Here is a 23,126-nt window from a genome sequence, read left to right as displayed (position 1 = left end):
ACTATTCTAAAATATGGTGTTTTTTTTTAAGCTACTAATTGAAATACTAAGTAGAAAATTATCTCAAGCAAGTAACAACCCTAGAGGGGAAATATACCACCTGTTTAAAACGTTCCAAACAATATTACCAAGAAACGGAGACTATTAAGCCTGAATGGATTTATTACCTCTACTAGTAAGTAGTAGATTAAGTCGTCAGACATTCTGGTGTCGTAAATACTGATTTACATTTTGTTTTTACAGGGACTTGACCATATTCCTGAAAGAAATTGTATTTTCTTTTTTACCTCATTGAAGAACTGCATGGCCAAATTTGAGGGAAAATTTCAAATAATTTAAATCTCTACACTTTTAAAATGTTTGATGCCTTTTTGTGTTTTTAGTTTTTGCAGTCTCATGTTGAATACTGAATATGCGAATTCTTGAAGCTACCTGTGAAGTCCTTCAAAAGTTTCTTAGAGGCTAAAAGCTTTCATACGCATGGATCGTGTCATTGAACTTAGGTGGGAAAAAGAGGGAGAGAGGTTTGACTGTACTCTGCACAAAAGCATCAGTCACTTCAGGTGTGAGGCTGGATGTGGAACGTTCATGGGCACCTGGCAGCAGCACTGGGAGGTGGGAGGCGGGCCAGATGTAGGGGGATCCCACGAGGCGAGAGGCCAGGAGGCTTGACTCACTTCCTCACTGCAGGACCACAGCTAAGGATGCCTGAAATGCTGATGAGCATATAAACTTGAATGCTGTGCACTTGTGGAGTGAGTGTATGAAATGAAGTGTTGGGGTGAGTAGAGGCTGCCTTTGGGATATTTTGAGAGAAATTGTGATAAGTTCAGGGGAAGAATTGTTACTAAAATTTAAATCAAATATTGGAAGTAATCATGGCCAGGAAAGTTCCTGAAGGAAGGGACAGAAAGGAGTAGTGATACTGATAAGAAAATCATTTGCATAGAAGCTAGGACTTACAACAACGTACTCATCCATCAGGGCTCATTCATCTCTGTGAAGAGTCTACCAGGGAGAAATCACTTCAATTTTAATAATAGAAAACCTGCAGCTCAGGAAGGAAGAACCAGTAATCCAGGTTCTTTGATGCCAGTTCCTATGTTTTTCCCTCATAGGTAAAATACCCCATTCACCACCATATTAGGATGGCCGTTTAAAAGGAGGCTTATTTATATCGAGAGATTGAACAGAATATGGTGTTCTAAGCCTCTGTCTGTTATTCTTAGAGAAGAGAGAACAAAAGGCTTGGAAATACAGCTCAAATCATACGTCCAGCTGAACACCTACCATTGTGTGTCCTCCCTGATCATTTGTGTTTACACGTGTGTGTTTATGTGTAAAAAGGGGAGAGGGAGAATGTGCATGTAAAAACATAAGTCAGTCCGGATATAATGTAGAATGACAGCATTTGTAAAAGGACTCAGATGCCAAGTCTTATTTATATTCGGTGGGAGCTGTGTATACACTGATCTCATCAAGGTCCTTATAATTTTAAGAGATACCCCTCCCTGCACAACAAATGTAAAAGGCTGGTTCTTGAGAGGCGTTATACCTAGGAGTCATATCCTGCCCTGCCAGTTACCCTGAGTGGCCTTAGTCTAGTTGCTCCCCTCCTTACACATCTTAGAGCAAATGGTACTAGTAGACTCTGGTCCCACAGGATCGTCAGCATTAAATGAGATTCAGTTCGTGTATGGTTAGCTCTATGTCTTTTCCATGCCGGAGACTGAAATATTAGTATTTGTTCTTAAATATTTCTAAGAAAAGTGAACACATTTGATGTACAAAACATATGAAATAAAAATTATTCACAGAGGGACTGGACAATTTCTACTTAGTAAAGGAGAAGGGATTGAAGTTGTTTAAACTGTGTAGGAATCTATTGGCTACAATTTGTTTGTCTGGAATTGTATTTTTAACAAAGGAATCTGTTCTAAATGTTTAATGGAGACATAAATGGGATGAGGCACAGAACCTCCCCAGTTCCTCACCTGGAGGGATTTACAAGGATTTATTTTATTTGCATAATTGAATTCTTATACATTCATAGGATCTTAGCCTTAGAAGGGCGATCTTCTGATGCTTCTCCTTTGTTCTACATCTGAAGAAACTGAGCCCCAAAGAGTCAGGAGAGTCAGTTGCTCCCTCAAAGGAGTTCCCAGCATTCTTGGTTTGTGAGTCTAATGCTCCTTGTATTCAGATACCGTCTGTGAGTTGTTTATGTCTACGTCTTTGTTGGTCCCTAGTTTTCAGCTCCTTGAGAATAAGCTCTGGGTTCTATAATAATGGAGAAAAGAGCATTTTAAAATATCTTATTTGTGCCTCCTGACAAACCACGAGGATTGTATGCTTATTGGTTCTCTTATAGGTGAGGAAACAGAAATACGAAGTAACTTGCCCCAAATTTATATGTATTTTATAATTTTACATTTTTATATATTTTATTTTAAATGTATTTTGTAGATGAGACAATCAAGTTTATAGTTGCTAAATAACTCGCACAAGGTCATCCAGCTGCTAACTTCTGTGTGTCCATGCGTATTACCCCAGCCATGCCGCTTCCCTCACTGGCAGAAGGACAGAATAGGTTCTTTTGGCCACACACGAAAATGAAGGTTATATGTGGTGACTTGAAACTTTCTGTAAGATGAAGAAAAGCCGCTGTAAATGTTCATGTTCGTAATTATGTTCATTATTGCTGTGTGCTACTGTTTTGAAGCTTAACTCTCTACCTGGTTTTGAGATTTGTTTCATAAATTGTACTGAAATACAAAGAGCGTAGAGATGAGGTCACGTGTATAGACCCCTCTCCCAGTACAGAAACCAAATCCTTGAGATGCCAGAAAACAAAAAAAGTGAAAAAGCGAATGTGGAGCAACAGTGGTGAGAGACCCTTGGGAGAATGAAGGTGGCTGATTCTGCGAGGAGGGGTGGGAGTCGGTAGCCTGGTGGAGAGGGGCAAGGAGTCACACACATAGACAGTCTGCGTGGTTGTAGCCTCCCTTCCAGGTGCTTTGGGCAGTTGGAGGCTGAAGACTTTAGTCTGAAACCGCAGGGTCCGAGCACACATGGGAAGAAAGCCTTCTTCATTATTTTGGGTAACATGGGTTCCTGGTGGAGGGCAAAATGGGTGCCAGGAACTCCGTGAAGGAACAACCATCAAAGAAGTAAAGCACTTTTTTTTTTAAACCCCTAATGGGATAAGGCGTGAGAAGAGCGGGCAACAGCAGTGCACACCCAGGGTACAGAGCAGGTGTAGATGGGTTGGCTGATCCCTGAGCTGCATCCTGGCTGTGCCAGGTAGCTTCAGAGGGGACCGTGCCCCTGGTGGGCGATTCAGGATGCTGCCTCAAGGGCTTCAGTCCGTAAGTAGGAGGAGGTTGGGTTAAATGACAGCTGTAGAGGCACTATGAACTGAGGCATGGGATCTCCTTTGCCAAAATCCATTGACAGAAACACTATCCATATGCAGCTGATTCCCAAATCACTTCTGACTGCAGTTAGGTCTGCTTTATTCACTCCATCTTTCCATCTGGTCTTAGCCATCTAGGATTAGTCCATACTCTGTCTGTTATTAGAATGTCTCCTTATTTTTTGCTGGCTGTTGTACTACTGGTAAGTTGAGTAAGTAGCCTAGAAATTACCTCTTCCCTTAGGAAGGACTTCACGGGTACATCCCAAGTATGCCGTTCTCCCGTGTTCTCACAGCACCCTGTGCTTACTTGTATCGCCCCATTTTCCACTTGTTTGCTTGACTATCTCTCCTAGCAGACTGCATTCCTGGAGGAAAGGGTCACATCTTCTCAGCACATCACCTGGTACATAATAGGTGCACAAAAAATATTTGTTGGCTGAATGACAAGTGGTCTCGTAGTTTACTTTGGAGCATTAGTTTTCAAACCCAGGTCTTTTGACTTGAGACATGTATCTGTGGCTTTTGAGAGTAGGGCTCAGTGTATGCATAGAGGTAGGGGAAAAATTTAGCAAGGTTGACTTTTTCTTAAATCCACCTACTACAATCCAAGAGGATTTCTTTAATTGGTTTTTATCAGTGCTCCCAGATTGTTCCGTAATAGGATCAAGAGAGAATGTCAGGCTAGGTTTGGTAATAAAGAGTTGACATTGACAGATCTCCTGTGTAGCGCTGAAGAATGGCTTACACGTTAGAAATGCCGACAGCTTGCCATAATTAGATGCGCTGCTGAGAAGCAAAGATAGAGTCTGGGCTTTTTTTTTTTTTTTTTCTGATTTGCTTATAATAAAATATGCACCATGTCTCCCCAGAAATTGGGATTGAGTTAATGTTGTTCACATATTAGGTGATCCCAAAATCATGGCTGAGCTGCTGTTGCTTCATTGACACCTGGACCAACTTTAATATAAATAAATGTGACCAGTTAACCACTTATTTTCCTTTCCTGTCAGCTGTCGGACTCTGGGTTGTTCTATTTGAATAATTTTATTGTCAGAAAAGCTGCTAGAATTATAGAAGAGTATCCCTTTGAGCCCCAAAATGAGGAGAGTAAAAATTGGTTGAATGCTTTCTTATGAAACTAGGAAAGTTTATGATTTCAGGAACAGGGGTGGGTTCTTTTCCATAACTTACCCCTGGGGAAAACACTCCTCTACTTAGCTATCTCGGCGTTTCTGGTGGGGTTACTGGGAGCTCTTAGATGGTCCAAAGAATATTTATCCAGGGACAATGATGACAAAAATTACTTCCAGGGTGAATTATATAAATGATGAGATAATTGGGGGGAAAAGTCTGATACAGGATGATGGTAGGTGATAAAAGCAGGCATATATTATTTTTTTAAGTGGATGGAGATTTTTAAGGTGGAAGAACAGAGCAGGAGTCTAGAAACCCGCTTCTAGACTCAGTCCCACGTCCTGTCCTCATGCTCTGCAAGACGTACCACCTCTGCAGCTGACTAGTCAGGTGCCTGTGAGCCCTGATTAAATGGCACCAGTGTGACGGGCAGACGGGCCCAGCAGACGTGGTCTTCTTCCTTCTTCCTGTTGTTACTCTTTTTTTTTTTTTTTTTTCAATTACTTTTTGTGTTACAGGCTGATCCTAAGGAGCTCATCAAGATGGTCACCAGGCATGTGAGTCGGTACGGACACGAAGCCTGGCCCGAGGACCTCGTGCCGCTGACCAGGCAGTTGCACTACTACAACGAGCGTCTGCTGGATTTCACGCAGGCTCAGGTCCTCCAGGGCCTGCGGAAGGGCGTGGACGTGCAGCGGTTCACTGCGGACGACCAGTATAAAAGGGAAACTATCCTTGGCCTGGCAGAGTAAGGGATACCTTGGTCTCATCAAGGAATGGGTTTGAAATGTACACGAGCAAGCTGAGCGACCGGGGCTGCTCATCCCAGTCCGTTGAAGGCTTACATTCACGGTTGCCATAAACAGGGCTTTCCCTCTTCCTTCCGAGCCTGTGAGACCTGAGTGTGTCTTCCCACACCAGTAGATGCGGACAACATTTCGAGCCTGCAGACTTCAATAATAAGGATGGGAATAATTTTTTTTAAAGTCTCCTCTGATTTTGATTGCTCAATACCAATGCCATGTTAGAGGTGATGGGTTACAATCACGGGTGGAAAGTGTGAAGCTCACAATAGAAATTTAAAAACAAGATTGCCCCTTATTCCTGGCCAGAATCTTATTTTTCTACTACATGGCGGTTTAATTTCTTCAGTGTGTTAAGAATTGGGTACAATTGCCTTAATACCAGAGGAAGGACCAGTGCTGTGAGTTCAGGGCGCCCTTTTCTGACCTGAGTTTCTAGAGAAAGAAGAGCTAGCCAGCCTCAGCACTCTGTCTTGTTTGAGGCCTGTAGCAGGGGCCGTTTCCCCCTGAGGCCCTCGCCCCTTTCAAGAGAGAAGCAAGCCTTCAAGTGAGTCAGCAGCCAGTTCTGGGCCCGTGGGAAGGTTCCTTTCCAGGTACGGGATTCCCCTTGGGTTTAGTACTTGTAGGTCTTCCTTTTTTGTTTTAGATCAAATGAGTTGAGATGAAATGAGAATTACTTAAATGTCAGAAGATGGGAAAGTGAAAAAAAATTTTTTTAAAGAAAGTGTGTTCACCCACAGTGGTTATTAGGTTAGAGGTGTTTTGTTTTTAACACCCCAATTTGTGGAGGGGTTGTCATGGCCAACGAGCTGTGCCGGGTGTTCTGTAAACTTTGTTTTATAAACACGTTTTAATCCTTAAAGACAACCCCATGACATAAAATGCTGTTATACCCATGTTTCAGCTGAAGAACAGGAGGCTTACTGATACTAAGTACCTGGCCTGAGTTTACATAGACAAATGTGACTTTAACCTTGATCTGTCACATATGAAGGCATCATGTCTTCACCACACCATGTGCCCTCCCCACACTGCTTGACTGAATTCTCAAGGCAGCACTGGTATGCAAGTCCATCTAGACTTCCAGCCTTTGAAACAAGGTGAAATTGTGCCTACATTAATGATTATTTCTCTCTCCTGATCAGTTACATTAAAATAACAAAGATAGTCTTGGTTAAGGTAGTGGCGTATGCTATTTTTCGTCATTATTCTTAAATCTTTAAGAAAGTGGCAAAATAACCTTGCTCCTCTGTAATAATTTTGTATTAGCCTGGCTTCTTTCCTACTAGAAGACAGCCGAAACTCTCTTTAGAGGGAGGCAGGGAACAATAGTGGGATTCAGAAAAGAGGAGGAATATGGAATCTTTCTTTTCCTCTTCCCCTCTGTTCTCCTGGAGGTTCATAATTTCATAGGGTCATTTAATGTCCAATTTGAAAGTGACCAAAGCGATCATTTAATCCAACCTCCTTACTTTTGAAAGAGGAATCAGAACCACCGAGCTTTAAAGCATTATTCAAGGTCACGCAGCCAAGAGCTGAGTCTAGGCTCCCTGTTTCCAAGTTCATTGGGCTTTTTCTCTGAGCATTTGGTGATCCTCGGTGCTATGCTCATGGTTTCTTAGAAAAAGGTTATTATGCAAAATGAAAGTTGGCAAGGTAAGGCGGGCCTGACATCATCAGTGACATTTTCCCAGGGCTTTTGTCTCTTCTTTTTAAAGTATCCAACTAGCATATGCTATTTGAAGTGTGTCCTTGAGGACAAATGTATGCTTTTGATAAATATATAATAGGGTCTTCTCCACAATCTGTTGCTTAGAAAAATACACAGTAGTCTTTAGACGGCTTGTTCAAAGTGCCTCGAAGTGTCCATGGTTTTCCGAGTTAGCCGTTCGGACTTGGAAATGGCGCTTTAGTGTCTTACACGCGAGAGTCCTTGAACCTGCTTCCTTCTGTCTCGCAGCCCCACCTTCAGCTGTACACAGTGTGGCCGTTCTTTATCTTCTTACTAATTGTATGTCTATTTTAATGGCCGTTGTTTTCGGTTAGTGCATTATGTAGGTGCCCTTTGTTGTCTGTACATCTTACTTAATACATTCTCAGTGCTGGGGTGACTTTGAGGAGAACATAATACAGTTTGGTTTCTTCCCACTTTTGTCAGATGATAAACATGAACACTTTGCCAGCACGTTCCTGGTGTCAGACGTCGTGCCAGGTTCCCATAGTAGAAAGGATGGAGTGCTGATGGTCCCTGTTCTCAGGGAATTCTCCTTCCGTCCTGTGGTTGTAGCTACTCAATCAATACTTCAAGAAATAATTTTTAATTGACAAGTTACCCAATAATCCATGTGTTGACAGGCTTAACCCTGTCCTTGCCCTCTTTTTTTATAGTCTGTGAGCAAAGACTGGCCTTTACATTTTTAAAGGTTTGTGGAAAAACAAGAATTTTAAAAAAAGAGAAAACAATGGAAAGAAGAGTCCGCTGCATGTGCTGCAGAGGCCGTATGGGGGCAGAGCTTACAGGTCTGCCCTCTGCCCCCGTGCAGAAACCTTCACCAGCCCCTGGCTGATCAGACGGACAAATGCCCTGGTTTCCTTAGCTGGGGTGAATATAGGCTTAGCAGTATTACTTCATGAAAATAGGTATTTCATTCCCATTTCTGTGGTTTTGTCCCCCATTTTTCCAAGAGTTCCATCTTTATGTTTCTCTACTTCTGGGAAATAGAATCCTGAAATAGTGTCTCCAAAACGGCCTTAGTGTGGGTGCTCCGGACCAGGATTCCTTCTATACCCAGAGGTTCTCAAATCTGGTGACATCATTCCCTGGCTTAAACTTTCTGCTGACTCTCCATTGCCTCTAGGATAAGGTGCAGTCCTGTGAGGACCCCATGCATTCCTGGTTGTGACCCCGACCCCGTCTGCTTCCTCTGTCGGAAGCCCATCTCTCTCTTCCCGTCTTTACCGCCTCTGCTTGGTTAACCTCTGTGTATTTTTCCGTCTTCAGTTCCAGTCACTCTCTCATCTCTATTCTCACAGTATTTTGTAGACCTTTCTTTTAACAGCTGCGCCCCATTCTGTTTAATTACTGGTTCACATTTCACATCCTCCATTAGGCTGTGAGTTCCTTACCTTGTTTGTTTTCACATCCTAAGCAGCTAACACAATAGCTGGCACAGTGTAGAGGACAAACGTGTGTTGAATGACTAACTGCTTTCTCACATGTCTACCTGTAGGGCAGGGATGCATCTCCTTTACACTACTTTTTGGCTATAGCCTCTGACACTGAGATGAAAATTTCCCGATCTCAGTACATCTTGGACTGGATCATTCTCTATTGCGGGAAGGCTGTCCTATGCCCTGTAGGGTGTCAGCAGCATCCTTGACCTCTACCCACCTGATGCCTATAGCTCTCTCCTTTTCCTCTCCCACTGTGACCATCAAAAATGTCTCCGGACATTGTCCAGTGTCCCCTGGGGACAGAATCACCCTCAGGTGAGATCTTTCAATCTAAACATTTCCTTGGTCAGTTGCAATGCACCACAGTGAAAAGGGAGCATTGAAATTCCTTGGGTGTCCACAGTACTGAATTACTATGAAACGGCTTATTAAGGACTGTGCTGCCTGCACCCCTCTCAGCTGGAGAGCAGTCCTAGTGAACATTTTCTTGACTGATTAAGGTATTGTGTTTCTCTTCTCTCCCTTCCCTATGGCTGATGGACATTCTTGAAGGACACTGGAGGAGAATGTCTACAGCATTGCTCTCTCTCTGGCTCAGCGCTACAGTGTCTCCCGTTGGGAAGTTTTTATGACCCACTTAGAGTTCCTGTTCACCGACAGTGGGTAAGCACACGATGCATATGTCAGTTTATTTCCATATCTTTCTTTTCAGAGCCTATTTCAGAAGAATCTTGAAGTTGTGATGTTCTAATTTGACGTTCCCTTCCCAGCTGTGTTAGACCTGTGTCTTTGTACGGTCTTGCTTCATACGTCCCCAATACACTGATATTCTAATGATAATTGCTTAGTTTTTGTTTTTCAGTAATAGCAGTCCTGAGTTAGAGACTTGAGCATTCGTTCATTTATTCATAGATACTTAATTGAGAATCTACTGTGTACTAGTATCTAACACACAGATAGTAGGATTACAGTCGTGAGCAGAGGTAGACATTTCACCTGTCTGGGAACTCAGAGTCTAGTGTGGGAGACAGATTATAACTGAATAATGACATAAGCAAATGTGAAATTAAAACTGTGATGAGTACCATGTAAGAGAGCCGAAACAGAGGGTTTGGCATAGATAGGGAAGACGTCCCTAAAGAAGTAGCTCTTGAGCCGAGACCTAAATATTGAGTCAAAGTGAAGTACGCTGCCAGGAGAAGGGGTCCATTTTCCAGGGAGACAGAACAGTTAAGTACAAAAGCCCTTTGACTGGAAGGAACATGATGTCTGTGGGCTTGACACGTAAATGTTATGGGTGAGACCCTGAGTGTCAGGGGCGCTGGTGGTGAGATGGGGCTGCAGAGCACTGGAGACCAGACCTTGCAGCAAGACCTTCCCGGCCCTGTCCAGGGCCGTGGGCTTTTCCCTAAGAGTAACAGGAAGGTATTTAGGGATAGTGGTAGAAAACAGGGAGATAATGCGATCAGATGGCAGTTTGGTAAGATCACGTTCACTACCACGTTGAGAGAAGATTTTAGGGAGACCAACATAGACATATGGACCAGTTAGGGAGCTATTAGAGTAACAGACTGCATGACAGGTGGTCATAGCCTGGAGTGGGGTTTTGGAAGTGCAGGAGAGATGAGAGTGGATTTCAGCGATACGTGGAAGGTGAAGTAGATGGTATGAAACACATTGATTAATAAGGACAAAGGATACAAAGATGAGTGAAAGGGGCAGGATCAAGAATCATCTCCAGGAGTTTACTTGGTCTGTCTGTTGGATGATGACATCTTTCGATGAGACAAAAACACACGAGGACTCCAGGTATTTTCAGAGGAGGGTGGGGAAAAGGCAAAGGAGTGGAGAAGTTACACACATGGAAATTCCCAAGAGGGAGTGCATCTTAGGTCACCTAGACAGTGCATCTTAAGGATCTGGAGCTCAGAAGATGGAGCGGGAAATGCTAATCTGGGACTCGTCTGCACGTACGTGATAAGTAAGCTATGTTGTGAGCGTGCCTTGGGAATGAATACGGAATGAGAAAGAAGACAGGACAGACCTTGAGGACCTTCCACAATCGGTGGCAGAGGAAGAGCTGCCAACAAAAGGGGTAAAGAGAGCAACAGGGGGGAGGATATGTGGGCACCTTGTCCTGGGGAAGCTGTGGGAGGAAAGGGTTTGGAGAAGGGGGTAGTACTGAATGAAGTCAACTCCTGCTGAATGATCAGACGTCTTGTAATTGATCATCTTTAATTTTTATTAATACCTTTGAAATTCTACCATCTATGTTTTAAGTATTTATGAGATTGCTAGTGGTAGTGTTATCCATGATAACTTGCACAGGCTTCACCAGTTTTGAGACATAGAAATATGTTCAAATAAATGTTTCTTATGATAGGCATGTTGGCATAAAAAAATCTTGGCATTTTATTAAATATCTTTTTCCTTTCATTGAATGTTACATAAAAGGTTGTCATTTCTGTACAAATAGGATGCCCCATTGGCCTCTGAATATATTATAAATTATCAGGCAATCTAGTAATGTGCAAGACCGTTCATGGTGTGTCATTATACCTGATGGCAGTGTGATTATGCAGACGCACAGCGATTACAAAAGCAGGAAATTGTTACCTCCCGGTGTCATTACTTGTGAGTGACAAAATGCCTAGTATTGATTTAGCAAGTGGTGTGTGGTGCTCCCTGTTCTTGACTTAAAAGACTGTAGTTTGCCTTACTATTCAAACTTGGTAACACAAGTATTAGAAATCAGCCTTGTTAATACAGTAGAAATTGCCCAACATTTACTTGTTGAATCAATGCCAATGGGAAGTCAATAGGTCAGAATTACAAGAAAAACAATGTTCTTTACTTTAGGGTTTTGTGTTACTATCCCTTTAAAAAAAGTCATCTTCCCCCCAAAGTTGATCTTTCTATAATTCTACACTCTTCTTCCTCTTGGTTGAACCTGGAGGTATTCCCCACCCCAGCACGGGTCCCGATGAGAGAACACAGACGGGTGGGGTGCCGCGCGTTGTGCAGAAGAGCGGAAGCTGTTAAGTCGGGGTCCCTAGGGCAGACCCCGACTGTGTCTCCAGCTGCGTGTCCCCTTCTGCAAGATAATTCGGCTCTCTGAAACCCACTTTTCTTTACTCTGAGTGAGGCATACTAAAAGTTAAATGACTTCATGGTAAAATACCAAGCCTTCAGTACTGGACACATGATCAGGACTTAATTAATGGCAGTTATGTCTGGAATTTCACTCCTGTAGACAGAGATTATTGTCATAAACACCCAGACTTGAGTCCCTGGTCTTCTCTTCCCCCTTATTTTTCCTGATTTTTTTTTCTTTTTCTTGGTAGTTTTAAACATCAGTGTTGGCTTTAAGTGGCCGCATGTGCCTGGAGTCAGTTCCAGCAGAGACACGGCTCCCTCAGCCTCTTGGTTCTCCAGGGACAGGCTGAGCTCTCCAGGCTCAGGGCTGGTGTATCCCTCACTGCAGCCATCAGAGCCAGCTTCCCCCCTGGGCTGTCCGGACACTCTGGTGGCTCTTAGAGGCAACATGAACCACCGGTGTACAGGTGGCCTAGTGTGAGGGTGTGGGTTTTGGAGTCAGGCCACATTTCAAGACCCAACTCTGCTGCCCCTAGCCCCAACTGTGTGGCCGTGAGCAATCTCTTAATCTTCTTGAGTCTCCATTTTCCCAGATACGAGGACCACGGTCCCTTCCTGGTATTGTTGTAAAGATTAGGGAAGCTCTGGGGACCGGGCAGCCTGGTGGCTCTTTAGTGCTGTCGAGATCATTCCTGTCATTGTTCTTGCCAACTCTGCTGACTCCATGTGTGTCTTTCAGTTTTGGATACTGGATCATTTTGAAATGCCACAGGAAGCCTGTAGCCGACAGAATAGTACCACATTTGTTTATTCATTAAATATTAATATTATCTTTTCAATAGTATCCTTGTGTTCCAAGCATAGGTTTAAATGCTGAACAAGACAGAGACATCCTAACTCTTGTAGAGCTCATATTTGATCGGGGAGACCCCTGCCCCCTGTCCCACGCTTCCCGCCCCCCAACACACACACACAGTTAGAAACAGCTGGAAAGTAAATTGCTAGTGGTAGTAAGTACAATAAAGGAAACTCTCAAGGAACAGATAGGAAAGGCCTTTCTTTGAGTATCAAAGAGCACTTGATGAATTGAAGAAAAAGCATTTCAGGCAGAGGGAACAGGCTCTGGGACAGGAAAATTCTGGGCATTTTTGAGTAATTAAAGGAACCCCATTGTGGTGGGAGCATGTGGAGCGTAGTGAGTGATGGAGGACGAAATAGGAGCCAGAAGTACCTTAGACTTCCGGCCTTGATGACACTCTCCTCTGTCTTTCTCCTTAGTTGAACAGCAGACCCGACAGCCACACATCTGACACCGTCATTTCATTCTCGTACGGAGTCGTAGTCACCCAGAGGGTTGATTACCCGAGTGATTTGGCTTGGGTGGCAGAGATCATCTCTGCTGGTTGGTTTAGTGCGGTCTCTTTCAGACCCATGGGAGGGGTCTCTGGCCATAGAACTCTGACTGTGCTGTGCTGTTTTTCCCAACTGTCTTCAGATTCTCTAGTAGGATTCTTCTGGTGTCAGGTGTAAGTCTGGGCAAGAGCACGTTATAGCTGTGAGGAGAGGGGTAAACTAGAATGTATCTCCCTTTTTCTGCATTAGGGCAGAAGATACACAGAAATTTTGCCTGAAGGTTGCTGTTGCTCACAGTCAGGCTTATGTCCAGACTGCCACACTGTAAAGAGTTCTAAATCCTGGCCTTTTCTTCTTGGCTTGGTTAAGGAGTTAGTGTGAGAATAGTTAGTGTGTAGAGAGGGGATTTAAGGCAGCTTAGCTTCTTAAAAGTATACCATAATGTTGAAAAATAAAATAAGTAAAAATTCAAGACCAGGGAAAAATCCGTATTAGAGTTGGAAGGTTGAATGTAGAAATTCAGGTCACCCTGTCACACATGTTTTAAAATTGAGCCATATATTAACTGTTGATCTTTTTTTGGCCTAAGGGGCCGTGTTCATGATCATGACCTAGACTATGATTTACACGGCACATAAGAAGAAATCTCCCAATCCTAAAAATGGAAAAACTAATTACTACCATTACCAAAATGAAAGCAATTCTTTCTGCATATCTGCAATCTTTCTTTCCAAGTTGTGATTCTTAAGGTCACTTTTCCCCCAAATAGTAAAAAATTCTTGACACTGGCACAAAATTAAGCAAAAAGATGTATTTGGGGCTAGTTTTCATCTTGTAGAAAGTGCTCAGTCTGTGATTTATGTGAGTCTGGGTTCAAACCTTGGCTCTGTGTCTTCCATCTAATGTATTCTTGGTAGACAAGTTGTTCTGTCCCTCTCTCCTAAGCTTCCTCCTGTGAAGAATGAGTATTCTTACTCCATTTTGCAGAACTGCTGAGAGATTTGAGACATTTATGCAAAAGGCCTGACATGTTGTAGGTGCTCAAAGGGAAAAAAGTAGCTACTATGGTTAATTCTGTAAAGAGACCAGATTCCATGAACTTACCTCTGACCGTTGTCATCCTCACATCACACATGTGAGTTTTGGATGATTATTTTTCAAGTCAACGTGGAGATCAGTTATAAGATACCTGCTTTGTGAGAGTTAAATGGGATGACATGATATTTGACGTCTAAGAAGTGCTCAGTAAGTGATGCCTATTGCTGTTTCTGTGCTGCATTGTCTTTTAAAATATTTTTTATCAGGTAAGAGTAGGAGACTATATGAACTGGTCAGAATTGACATTTTATGGGACATGAAAAGGCTTAAGGGGTCAGGATTATCCTTATGAAGGAGATGAAGCTTGTTGACGTGACCTTCCATCCACGTCACCACTCTGTCCGTATAAAACGTTCCACCAAGTATCTTTGTGACGAGAAATAGACTCTGAGATACTCAGTATCAGTTGTCTCATCAGCCATGTAGGTGGCCTTGCAAAGTGAAGTTTCATTGTTTGGTTTGCAAAGACACTTGGCCAAAATGTTCGCAAAGCTGAAAAATGCCATGATTGTTTTTGACCGTGTTTTCCCCGCATAACCACATACTCAGCTGCCAGGCGGCACTGCAGAGCAAGCTGTCACTGCGGGTGCGTTCTGAGGTGTCTGTGTGGCAGATGTGCTGGACTGTTTGCCTCAGGCTGGAGGGGGTCTGACTGGGAGGGTGGGATTATTTCTTTCTACAGGAATCAGTGGTGGAGGCCTGTTCCCTCAAGGTCATGGTCACTAATGTGGATTTACAGATCTTCAGAATTTTAGGGGTCATCTTTGGGGGACACACTTAGAAGTTACTGCGTGTGACCTGCACAGACCCCTCTCTGCAGCCTTTCCCAGCAGCCTTCTCCCCTCACCTCCTTCCTCCTTCCCCGCGTCTTCCTCTCCCCTCTGTGTATTCCTTTTAGTCAGCTAATGGAGTTGCATTATCACTCATCATTTAAATGCATTTAAATAAAATTGTGTCTCTATATGAATATAAGTCCTTTCAATATATGCTGTTCTTGAATCACATTTTTGCGTGATTAACAATTCGAAGCCACCACAGAACACCTTAATCATGGGATTAGTACTAATAATTTATTCCTTGTGCCCTTAGTACAACTAACACTAGTTCTTCCTGCAGTTAATCTCTGAGTTACATTTGCACTATATGTATATTTGTGTGTGTGTGTATATGCATATATATATATATATTATATATATATATATCTCTTGCCTTATAGCTAAAACTTAGAAAAAGCACTTAAACAGTCTTTAAGAGTAATTATTGATTTGATTAGTGAAAAGTCCACAGGAGTTTCATGGTATTTCTTCCTACTCTCTTGAATGTAGATTCTTTGAAATTATTTTCTAAACAGAGATTTCATTTCTTGTTCCAAAGGAAAGATAACAGCTTCTTTCTATGGAAACTATTAAAATGGGTTATTGATTACTGGCAACTATATAAGATCTTAGCACATTGTAATTTACTGAAGAGGGAGGTTTTAGTATTTATCATGTGTCAGTAGAGGTATTCCAGTATCTCTCTTGACAAGATAATTAGGTAAAATTGCACATCGGGCAAACTAAATTGTAGGCACAGAAGAAGAGGTGGGTGGGCTAGGGGGAAGGTAATGTTGATTGAGAGAGACTATATTGAGAATCAAGTCAAACATGGATTAGCTGAAGCTGTTATGATTTAGTCATTGTCTGTCCATTTTGTAGATGAGTCTGTCTTGGATACTCTGCTGATCGGGGTGATAGGAATGAAGTATGGCAGGAGAACTCTTTCGCTGGGGAAGAGAACCAATGTCTGTGTTACAGAAAGAATCCTGTTTTTGAAATGGTTGTTAGTGCGGGCGCTTGACTTCATTGATCAATGGCTGTTCTGTGACATGGCGAGCAGAGCCACGCAGAGTCCGGACGGATCTGGACGCTTGGTCTTAGGCAAGCCTTCTAACCTGTCTGGTGACATTTTCTCATCTGTAGGTTAGTAATTGCCAAGATTTAACTTGCCTGGCATAGTAATCAGTGTCATACGTGCAAGCTTTTTCTTTTTCTTCCTTCCTGCATCGGGCACATTGTTCTGTTTGCAAACCTTTGTCAGTCTGAATCATCTTAATGGGTTACACAATTTCTTAATTTACTTCTTCACTACATTGTTTTCAGACTTCATTTGGCAAATTATGAAGGAACATCAGAAATTCTATGGCTTTCCTCTGCCACGGGGTGTACAGTACAGTCACACCTCAGAGACACTGCAGGGTCAGTTGCAGATCACTGCAACAAAGCCAGTGTCACAGTGAAGCTAGTACATGACTGTTTCCCAGTGCGTGTAAAAGTTAACATATATATTATACCATAGTCTGTTAAGTTTGCAAAAACGTTACGGCTAAAATGTCTAAAAAAATGTCCAGACCTTAATTAAAAGATACTTTATTGCTAAAAAATGACAAAACAATACAAGAGTAACATCAAAGACCCCTGATCACAGACAACCATAACAAATATAGCAATAATGAAAAAGTTTGAAATATTGCAAGAATTACCAAGATGTGACACAGAGACAGAAGTGAGCAAACAGTTGGAAAAATGGCACCATTGGACTTGCTCGACACAGGGGTGCCACCAACCCTCAGTTTGTTAAAAAAAAAAAAAAAAGAAGGAGGAGGAGGAGGAGAAGGAGGAGAAGGGAGAAGGAGAAGAGCAGTATCTGTGACGAGCAATAAAATGAAGGGCAGTACAGTGAGGTCTGCCCACGTCTCTCAGAGAAGGCGCTGCACACTGAATAGTGTTGGTGTCAGGAGTGGTTTCAGACCAGCTGTCCATTTATACTCACTGTTCCTTGTCTTTATACTTTTGTTCATATTATTTCTGCTTTGTTCCTTTCTACAATACCAAGCTCAGGTGCTTCTTTCATTAAGCCTTCTGTTGTCATTGATACCAGCCTCCTCTGAAGTGACAGCTCTAGCGATCCTACTCTTAAGTGGAATATAACTGCATGCCCTTTGTCAGCCCATACTACTGTCTTTCACTGTTCAGTATTTTTAATGTAATGCAATTGGATTTTCAAACAGCTGGATGAGAGCCCTGTGTTGTAAATCTTTCCATCTTCCCCGTTACTGAACGCAGGGCTTTGGCGATAGAGGACACCTAAGTTTTTGTTCATCCACACGTCTATTTGGCGCCCATCTGTAAGGCACATGTTGAATGTTTCCTTTGTACCACACACTGGTGCTTGGTCCTGAGAAACTAAAGATCAAGAAGACGTGGTATCATCTTTGCCATCACGTGGTACATAGTCAAGGGAGATAGGCAGAGTGGTAAATAGTTAAAGCATGTTATGAATAGAAGACATTCTCAGAAACTTTTATAGACCAGGGACATTTTTATAGATAGGGATATTTTTGTAAATGTTTGAATTGTGTCTTAATAGAAAAATAGGGTATCTCTTGAAGTGGAGATTAAAAAAGTATTTCTTAATTGCTTGGACTGTTGCTGTTATCCCAAGTTTTATCACATTCTCACAAAAATTTGAAAACATGTTTTGTATTAACTTTATGTACATAAAACAAAAACGTGTGGGCACTTACTAAAGTGGGAATTCCAATAAACAGGGCACCATGTTTCAGAGGAGTTGCTTCCGAACATTATGAAACCTAACCTTACTTCCTGCTCCCAGATACTTGGCTGCTGCCATGAACCCTGGAAGGTGGGCATTTCTGTTAGTGCTAAGGGCTGCCTGAGCACCTCTCACAGTCAGAAAGTTTGAAACGCTTCCTGTGTGGGGCATTGGGGTTACACTGGGCAGGAGGCACTGTGTTCTGTCCAGACAGAAACAGAAGAAAAACATTAAGCCCTCCCCTTCACCCCAAAAAAACACAAACTGAGCAACCAAACTCCTTAAAAAAACTTTTTTTTCAACAGTTTAACCTTAAATGACTTTAAAAAATTACATTATAAGAACATCTAAGTCAAGGTGAAACTATTAAGACATGTACTTTGTTCAAGTGGCATTCATTACTGTAGACAATTCAAGTGAAATTGCAAACTGTTCTTTCCTAGTTTATTTCTGTTAGAACCCAGTGTCGAGTTTCTGTCTGCTGAATACCGAGTCAGACCTCTTGGATATAAAACTTACACCCAGAAGTTGGGGTTGTTTCTTCCCCTCACTGTTTTCTAAATTCCTGAAATACTAAGTTTGTTTACATTTTTATAATGAAGCTCAGACTTAAAATTTTTTGTGTGACAGGAATAAATAATGAGTAGTGGACAGTGACAGATCTGGGCCCATTTCCTAGCTGTTAATCATTGGGCAGCTCTCTGCTGCAGGCATGTGAACTAATGCCTACCTCCCAGGGTTACTGTAGACCCGCCTGAGATAACACGAAAATCGTGTAGTACCATAGCAGGCATTGAACACGTTTGTCTTCCTTTATGTAAGTGACCTGCACTCTGGTGGTTTACTGTCTTTGATTAGGAAGCTAGAAGGGGCTGGTAAGAAGTAGCCTTCCCTCCTTGGTTTTAAAAAAAAAAAAGCGTGTTGTTTAATAAAGGAACCAAATCTTAATACAATTTGTCTCTTAACTTCAGTTTGTCCACAGTAGAAATTGAAAACCGCACTCAGTCCCTTCATCTCTTCGAGACCTTGAAGACGGATCCCGAAGCCTTTCACAAGCACATGATCAAGTATATTTACCCCACGATTGGTGGCTTTGATCATGAAAGGCTGCTGTATTACTTCAGTCTGCTGGAGAGCTGTGGCTGTGCAGATCTGGGAACATATGCCATCAAGCCAGAAACCCACATTCGGCTGCTGAAGAAATTTAAGGTAGTTGCGTCAGGTAAGATCATTTTCCTGCTTGAACTCATTCTTTAAGTTAAACCTAGGGCTTAATTGTCTATACACAGTCATGTGCCTGCACTGGGGCTGTTATGACTGAGAAGCCACAGCATTTTGATGCTGATCGACTTTAGTTATTATCTTTCCAGCTCCTTTACTTACTGTTGAGGGAATTAAATACCAGAGAAACTTGTCACACAGCGACTTAAGTAGACCTGGTACTAATATCCAGAGTTTCTGACGAATGCTCCAGAGGCTTTCTCCATACTCCCATTTTTATGTTTTATCTATGTAAATGACAATAGACAGTTTGGCAGAATTTTACTTCAGTGGGGCCTGTATATTTAAAGTATATATGAAACCCTTAAAATCAGAGCCTTTGAATCTTTGATAAATAGTGAAGATCTTTAGAATGGTGTCTCTGTATCTTTACGCTCACAGCTAAGAATTCATACCTCTCAAATCTGTGTGATTCTTTATAATTTGCAAGACACTTTCAAATCTACATTCATCTGATACTGGTAACAATTGAGAGCATTTACTTCGTTTCTCAGTGGTTTACGGGGTAACTGAAGTAGACCCTGGACTAGACACAGAGGAAAGGGGGTAAGGTTCCATCCCTGCCTTCAGATAAGATGCCAGATGAATGGCGAATGTCATGCAGCCTGGGGAGCACAGTCATGGAAGGAATCATAGGTGTCATGGAGGGACTGAAGAAGCGAGGAGATATGGCTGTCACCAGTGCCCGGATGAGGAGACGGTCGCACAGGGGCCGAGTGACCTGTTGAGGACTGCACCGTTCACTAAGTTGCAGGCGGGGACTTTGAACTCAGATCTTCTGATGTAACTGATTGCCAGACTAAGCTGTCCACTGTGACTACATTGCTAGAGAAGGCTTCTCAGCCAGCCATGCAGGGGGCTGTGCGTGTGTTTGAAAGCTCCTGTGTGTTTATGTTGGAATGAACTACTCTTTTTTTTCCTTTTCTATTCAATAGGTCTTAATTATAAAAAGCTGACGGATGAAAACACGAACCCTCTTGAGGCATTAGAGCCAGTCCTTTCAAGTCAGAATATCTTATCTATTTCTAAACTTGTTCCCAAAATCCCTGAAAAGGATGGACGGATGCTTTCGCCAAGCTCTCTGTACACCATCTGGTTGCAGAAGTTGTTCTGGACCGGAGACCCTCACCTCATTAAGCAAGTCCCGGCGTCCTGCCCGGAGTGGCTGCAGGCCTACGATGTCTGCGCGAAGTACTTCGATCGCCTGTGCCCAGGGGACCTCATCACTGTGGTGGATGCGGTTACGTTCTCTCCAAAAGCTGTGACCAAGGTAACCGAAAAGATCATTTAAAGTAGATTGAACACTTTAAAAGAAACAAAATCGCTCTTACGTTCTGTAGATTTTGTTTTTATTTCCTCCGTTGAGATGGGGAGTACTTACGTGTTAGGCATTTTTGGTTTTTACCAAGCACGAGGTGTTTTCACTGAGAAGTTATTTTCCTGTCACAGTCGTGCAAGTAGTCTGAGTCCGGCGTGACTGTTCTAATCTGCAAGTACATTTTGTACATATTATAGTTCTCATGTCATTTTATGGTAATTGCCCCATGCTATTCTTTCCAGTTGACAGTTGGGAGGAACCTCCAGTGCCTGCCTTCAGCGCCAGGCTGACAACTTAGCTGTGGTTAAATCGAGGTCTTAAAAAAACTTCCCATGAATACCATGTAGTACATGATTTGATGATAAAATTACCCATGGGATTCTCCATCGCATTTTCCAATGTCCACTCCGTGCTCAGGTCTGAGCCCTTTAACTGGGCTCTGATTCCGGCTCTCGATCCTTCAACCACGTGTAGTTTCACTCAGAACAGGAGATGTGGGTCCTTCTCCTCCCCTTCCTGCCCTCCCACCCAGACACCACTGTGAAACAAATGTAAATTTCTCACTGCTTGGACACAGGGCATAATCTCTCCTACAAAATCTCCCAGCCCCTGGTTTCTGAACTGGCTTGTACTTGAAACTTCCTTTTCATTTTCTCTTGCCCATCTTTGCCGCTGCCTACTCTTTCCCCCAGGTTGGCAAGTCTGCCCTGTACCCGATCCCATGTATGTTTATTATAGCGAGTATTACCCTGCAAGTTGAGTGCAGAGGCCAAGGATGCAGGGCATTCACTTGGAGGTTGGCACAGGTGGAGGCTGAAGCATCCATGGGGAATGCTAGTTTCAACTAACTTGCTAGATAAACAGTTGTGGACAACTCAGGACTTCATTTCCTGATTATTATAACTCAGTTTAGTTAATACTTGGTTTTAAATTTTACAGCCACTGCTATAAAAATGAAATAATCATTTTTTGTTGTTTTTTAAGGAAAAAATGAGGATGATTGTTAAAGGAGGTAGCACGATATATTTGAAAAGAACACAGGTTTGGAGTCCTGTGGCTTTGAACTTTGAACCTGCCACTTGTCGCCTCTGTGGTTTAGCCTCTGGAATCAGGCTGAGACTGAGTAATCTGTGAAACAGATAATAGTATTACCCTGATTTTAATAGGCGGGGGGAAACAGAGGTTCGACAGAGTTAACTTGGCAATAGAGGGGCCACAATTTCAGCCCCAGGAGGCTTATTCCGGGCCTTTGCTCCTAACCAGCAAGCTGTACTGTCTCTAAGAAGTTGTGGAACAAACAGCCAGAGTCAAGGGAGGGAGGGCAATGGGACCAGAGAGCCCTAAGCATTTTTAGTCCAAGCGGAGCAGCCTGTCATGGGATGGGTGCAGAGCAGGGCCGAGCCTAATGAGGAAGGCCAGGCAGGCACCTCGCAATGTCTGAAAAGACAACAGTCCAGCAAACATTGGATTTCAGTCTCCAAGGATGACGAGGTTCGAGTCCGAGTAGGTACTAGCAATATGGGAAGTACATGTTGGAAGGGAGCGGCTGAACCACGTGCGGAGTTGTAATCCAAGAAAATGGCTCCTGTGAACTGGCTGAAGGAGCCCGACGAGCAAGCAGACCGGCCAGGAAGACAGAGGGGCCCAGACGGAAGGAGGTTTTACGTGTTTTATAGGAGGGCAGGGACAAAGCCTAGCATGGCCAGCCAAGGCCGTGTGCTAGTTGTGAGTGTGCATGTGGAGGTGGGCAGACAGTCCAGACTCTCCAGCCGCAGTTATTCACTCCTGATTAAACAATGTGACGAGTTGGATGGAGCATCTACTCAGTTTCAGTTACATATGATGTTTGAAGTCAGATGATTTTAAAGTATAGCGCATTTTCATCACCTTAGTTTCTTAATTGTGTATCTTTAAGATACCCTTCAACCAACCACCTGAAAATGCATGACAGTTGTGAGCATATGTGCATTTTTTTCCTGAGGAAAAGCTGCGTAGCTGACCCAGGAAGGACTGAGTCAATTGATTACAGCGTTTTTTTCTCTTAGTTCAGGTGGTGTAGTTTTCAGCAAGATACTCTTTTATTGTAAACTATGTCAAGAGGTGGTTCTCTACTGAGTCACCTGTAGAGTAGTAAGCTGTAGAAAAGGGACACAGACACACTAAATTACATCTTTAGTCTAGCTTTATCTTTCTTCTCCTTTTATTAATTGGCAAGCTTTCAATTTTCCATTCAGAGAGGTAAAGTATGAAGTTAAGATACAATGCATGTTTGAAATCACACAATACTATCCTAGAGAGAGTGTAAAATTCAAACTGAAATACAGCCCTCACATGTCAGAGGGCACATTTGGAAAAGGAATGCAGCTGGTTGTGGCCAAGTTTGCAAAACACCAGATGTTGCCACAGCTTGTACACAATGTTGAAGATGGAAACTGAGTGTATATTACTCATATGTAGTGTGCAGTTTTTAAACGTGTCCCCACGTTCAATTCAGAGCCAAGCTTTTAGAAAGAACTGGGGAACTGCTGCTAGACAGCCCAGTAAGCAGTTGTTCAGATACTGGAGTTCAGAGGGGCGTTTCCCCAAGCCTGAATTTAGTACCCATTCCACGATGAAGTAAGCCAGAGAAGGCTCTCTGCCTTCATGAGAAGAGTTACTCAGTTGCCATTTTGCCGTAGCTGAATTTGTAGAAATTCTGGGGAAAATATTCACAAAATGGCATCATGTCATGTAGGCAGAGATTGAATTTGCATGACATTTAAGGTGATGAATTTGCAGAAGAGAAAACCATACAGATGTTTAAGGTGCATTGTTGTTGTGTCTCCCTTGGATCAGGTTAGAGTTGCTCTCTCGTGGC

General features: G+C 42.8%; 1 protein-coding gene across 1 annotated transcript in view; it reads left to right on the top strand.

The window, feature by feature from the left end:
• NBAS (NBAS subunit of NRZ tethering complex) overlaps positions 1-23,126 on the top strand; it is a 277,415-nt gene that overhangs the window by 176,570 nt on the left and 77,719 nt on the right. Inside the window, exons 41-44 of the mRNA XM_010947343.3 lie at positions 5,071-5,300; positions 9,082-9,192; positions 18,642-18,892; positions 19,887-20,221. Coding sequence (XP_010945645.2) covers positions 5,071-5,300; positions 9,082-9,192; positions 18,642-18,892; positions 19,887-20,221 — 927 coding nt within the window. The remainder of the gene's footprint in view (positions 1-5,070; positions 5,301-9,081; positions 9,193-18,641; positions 18,893-19,886; positions 20,222-23,126) is intronic.

This window comes from Camelus bactrianus, chromosome 15 (assembly GCF_048773025.1).
Source record: "Camelus bactrianus isolate YW-2024 breed Bactrian camel chromosome 15, ASM4877302v1, whole genome shotgun sequence".
Lineage (NCBI taxonomy): Eukaryota > Metazoa > Chordata > Mammalia > Artiodactyla > Camelidae > Camelus > Camelus bactrianus.
The sequence above is the reverse complement of the archived record's forward strand: the minus strand, read 5'-3'. Positions and strand labels throughout refer to the sequence as shown.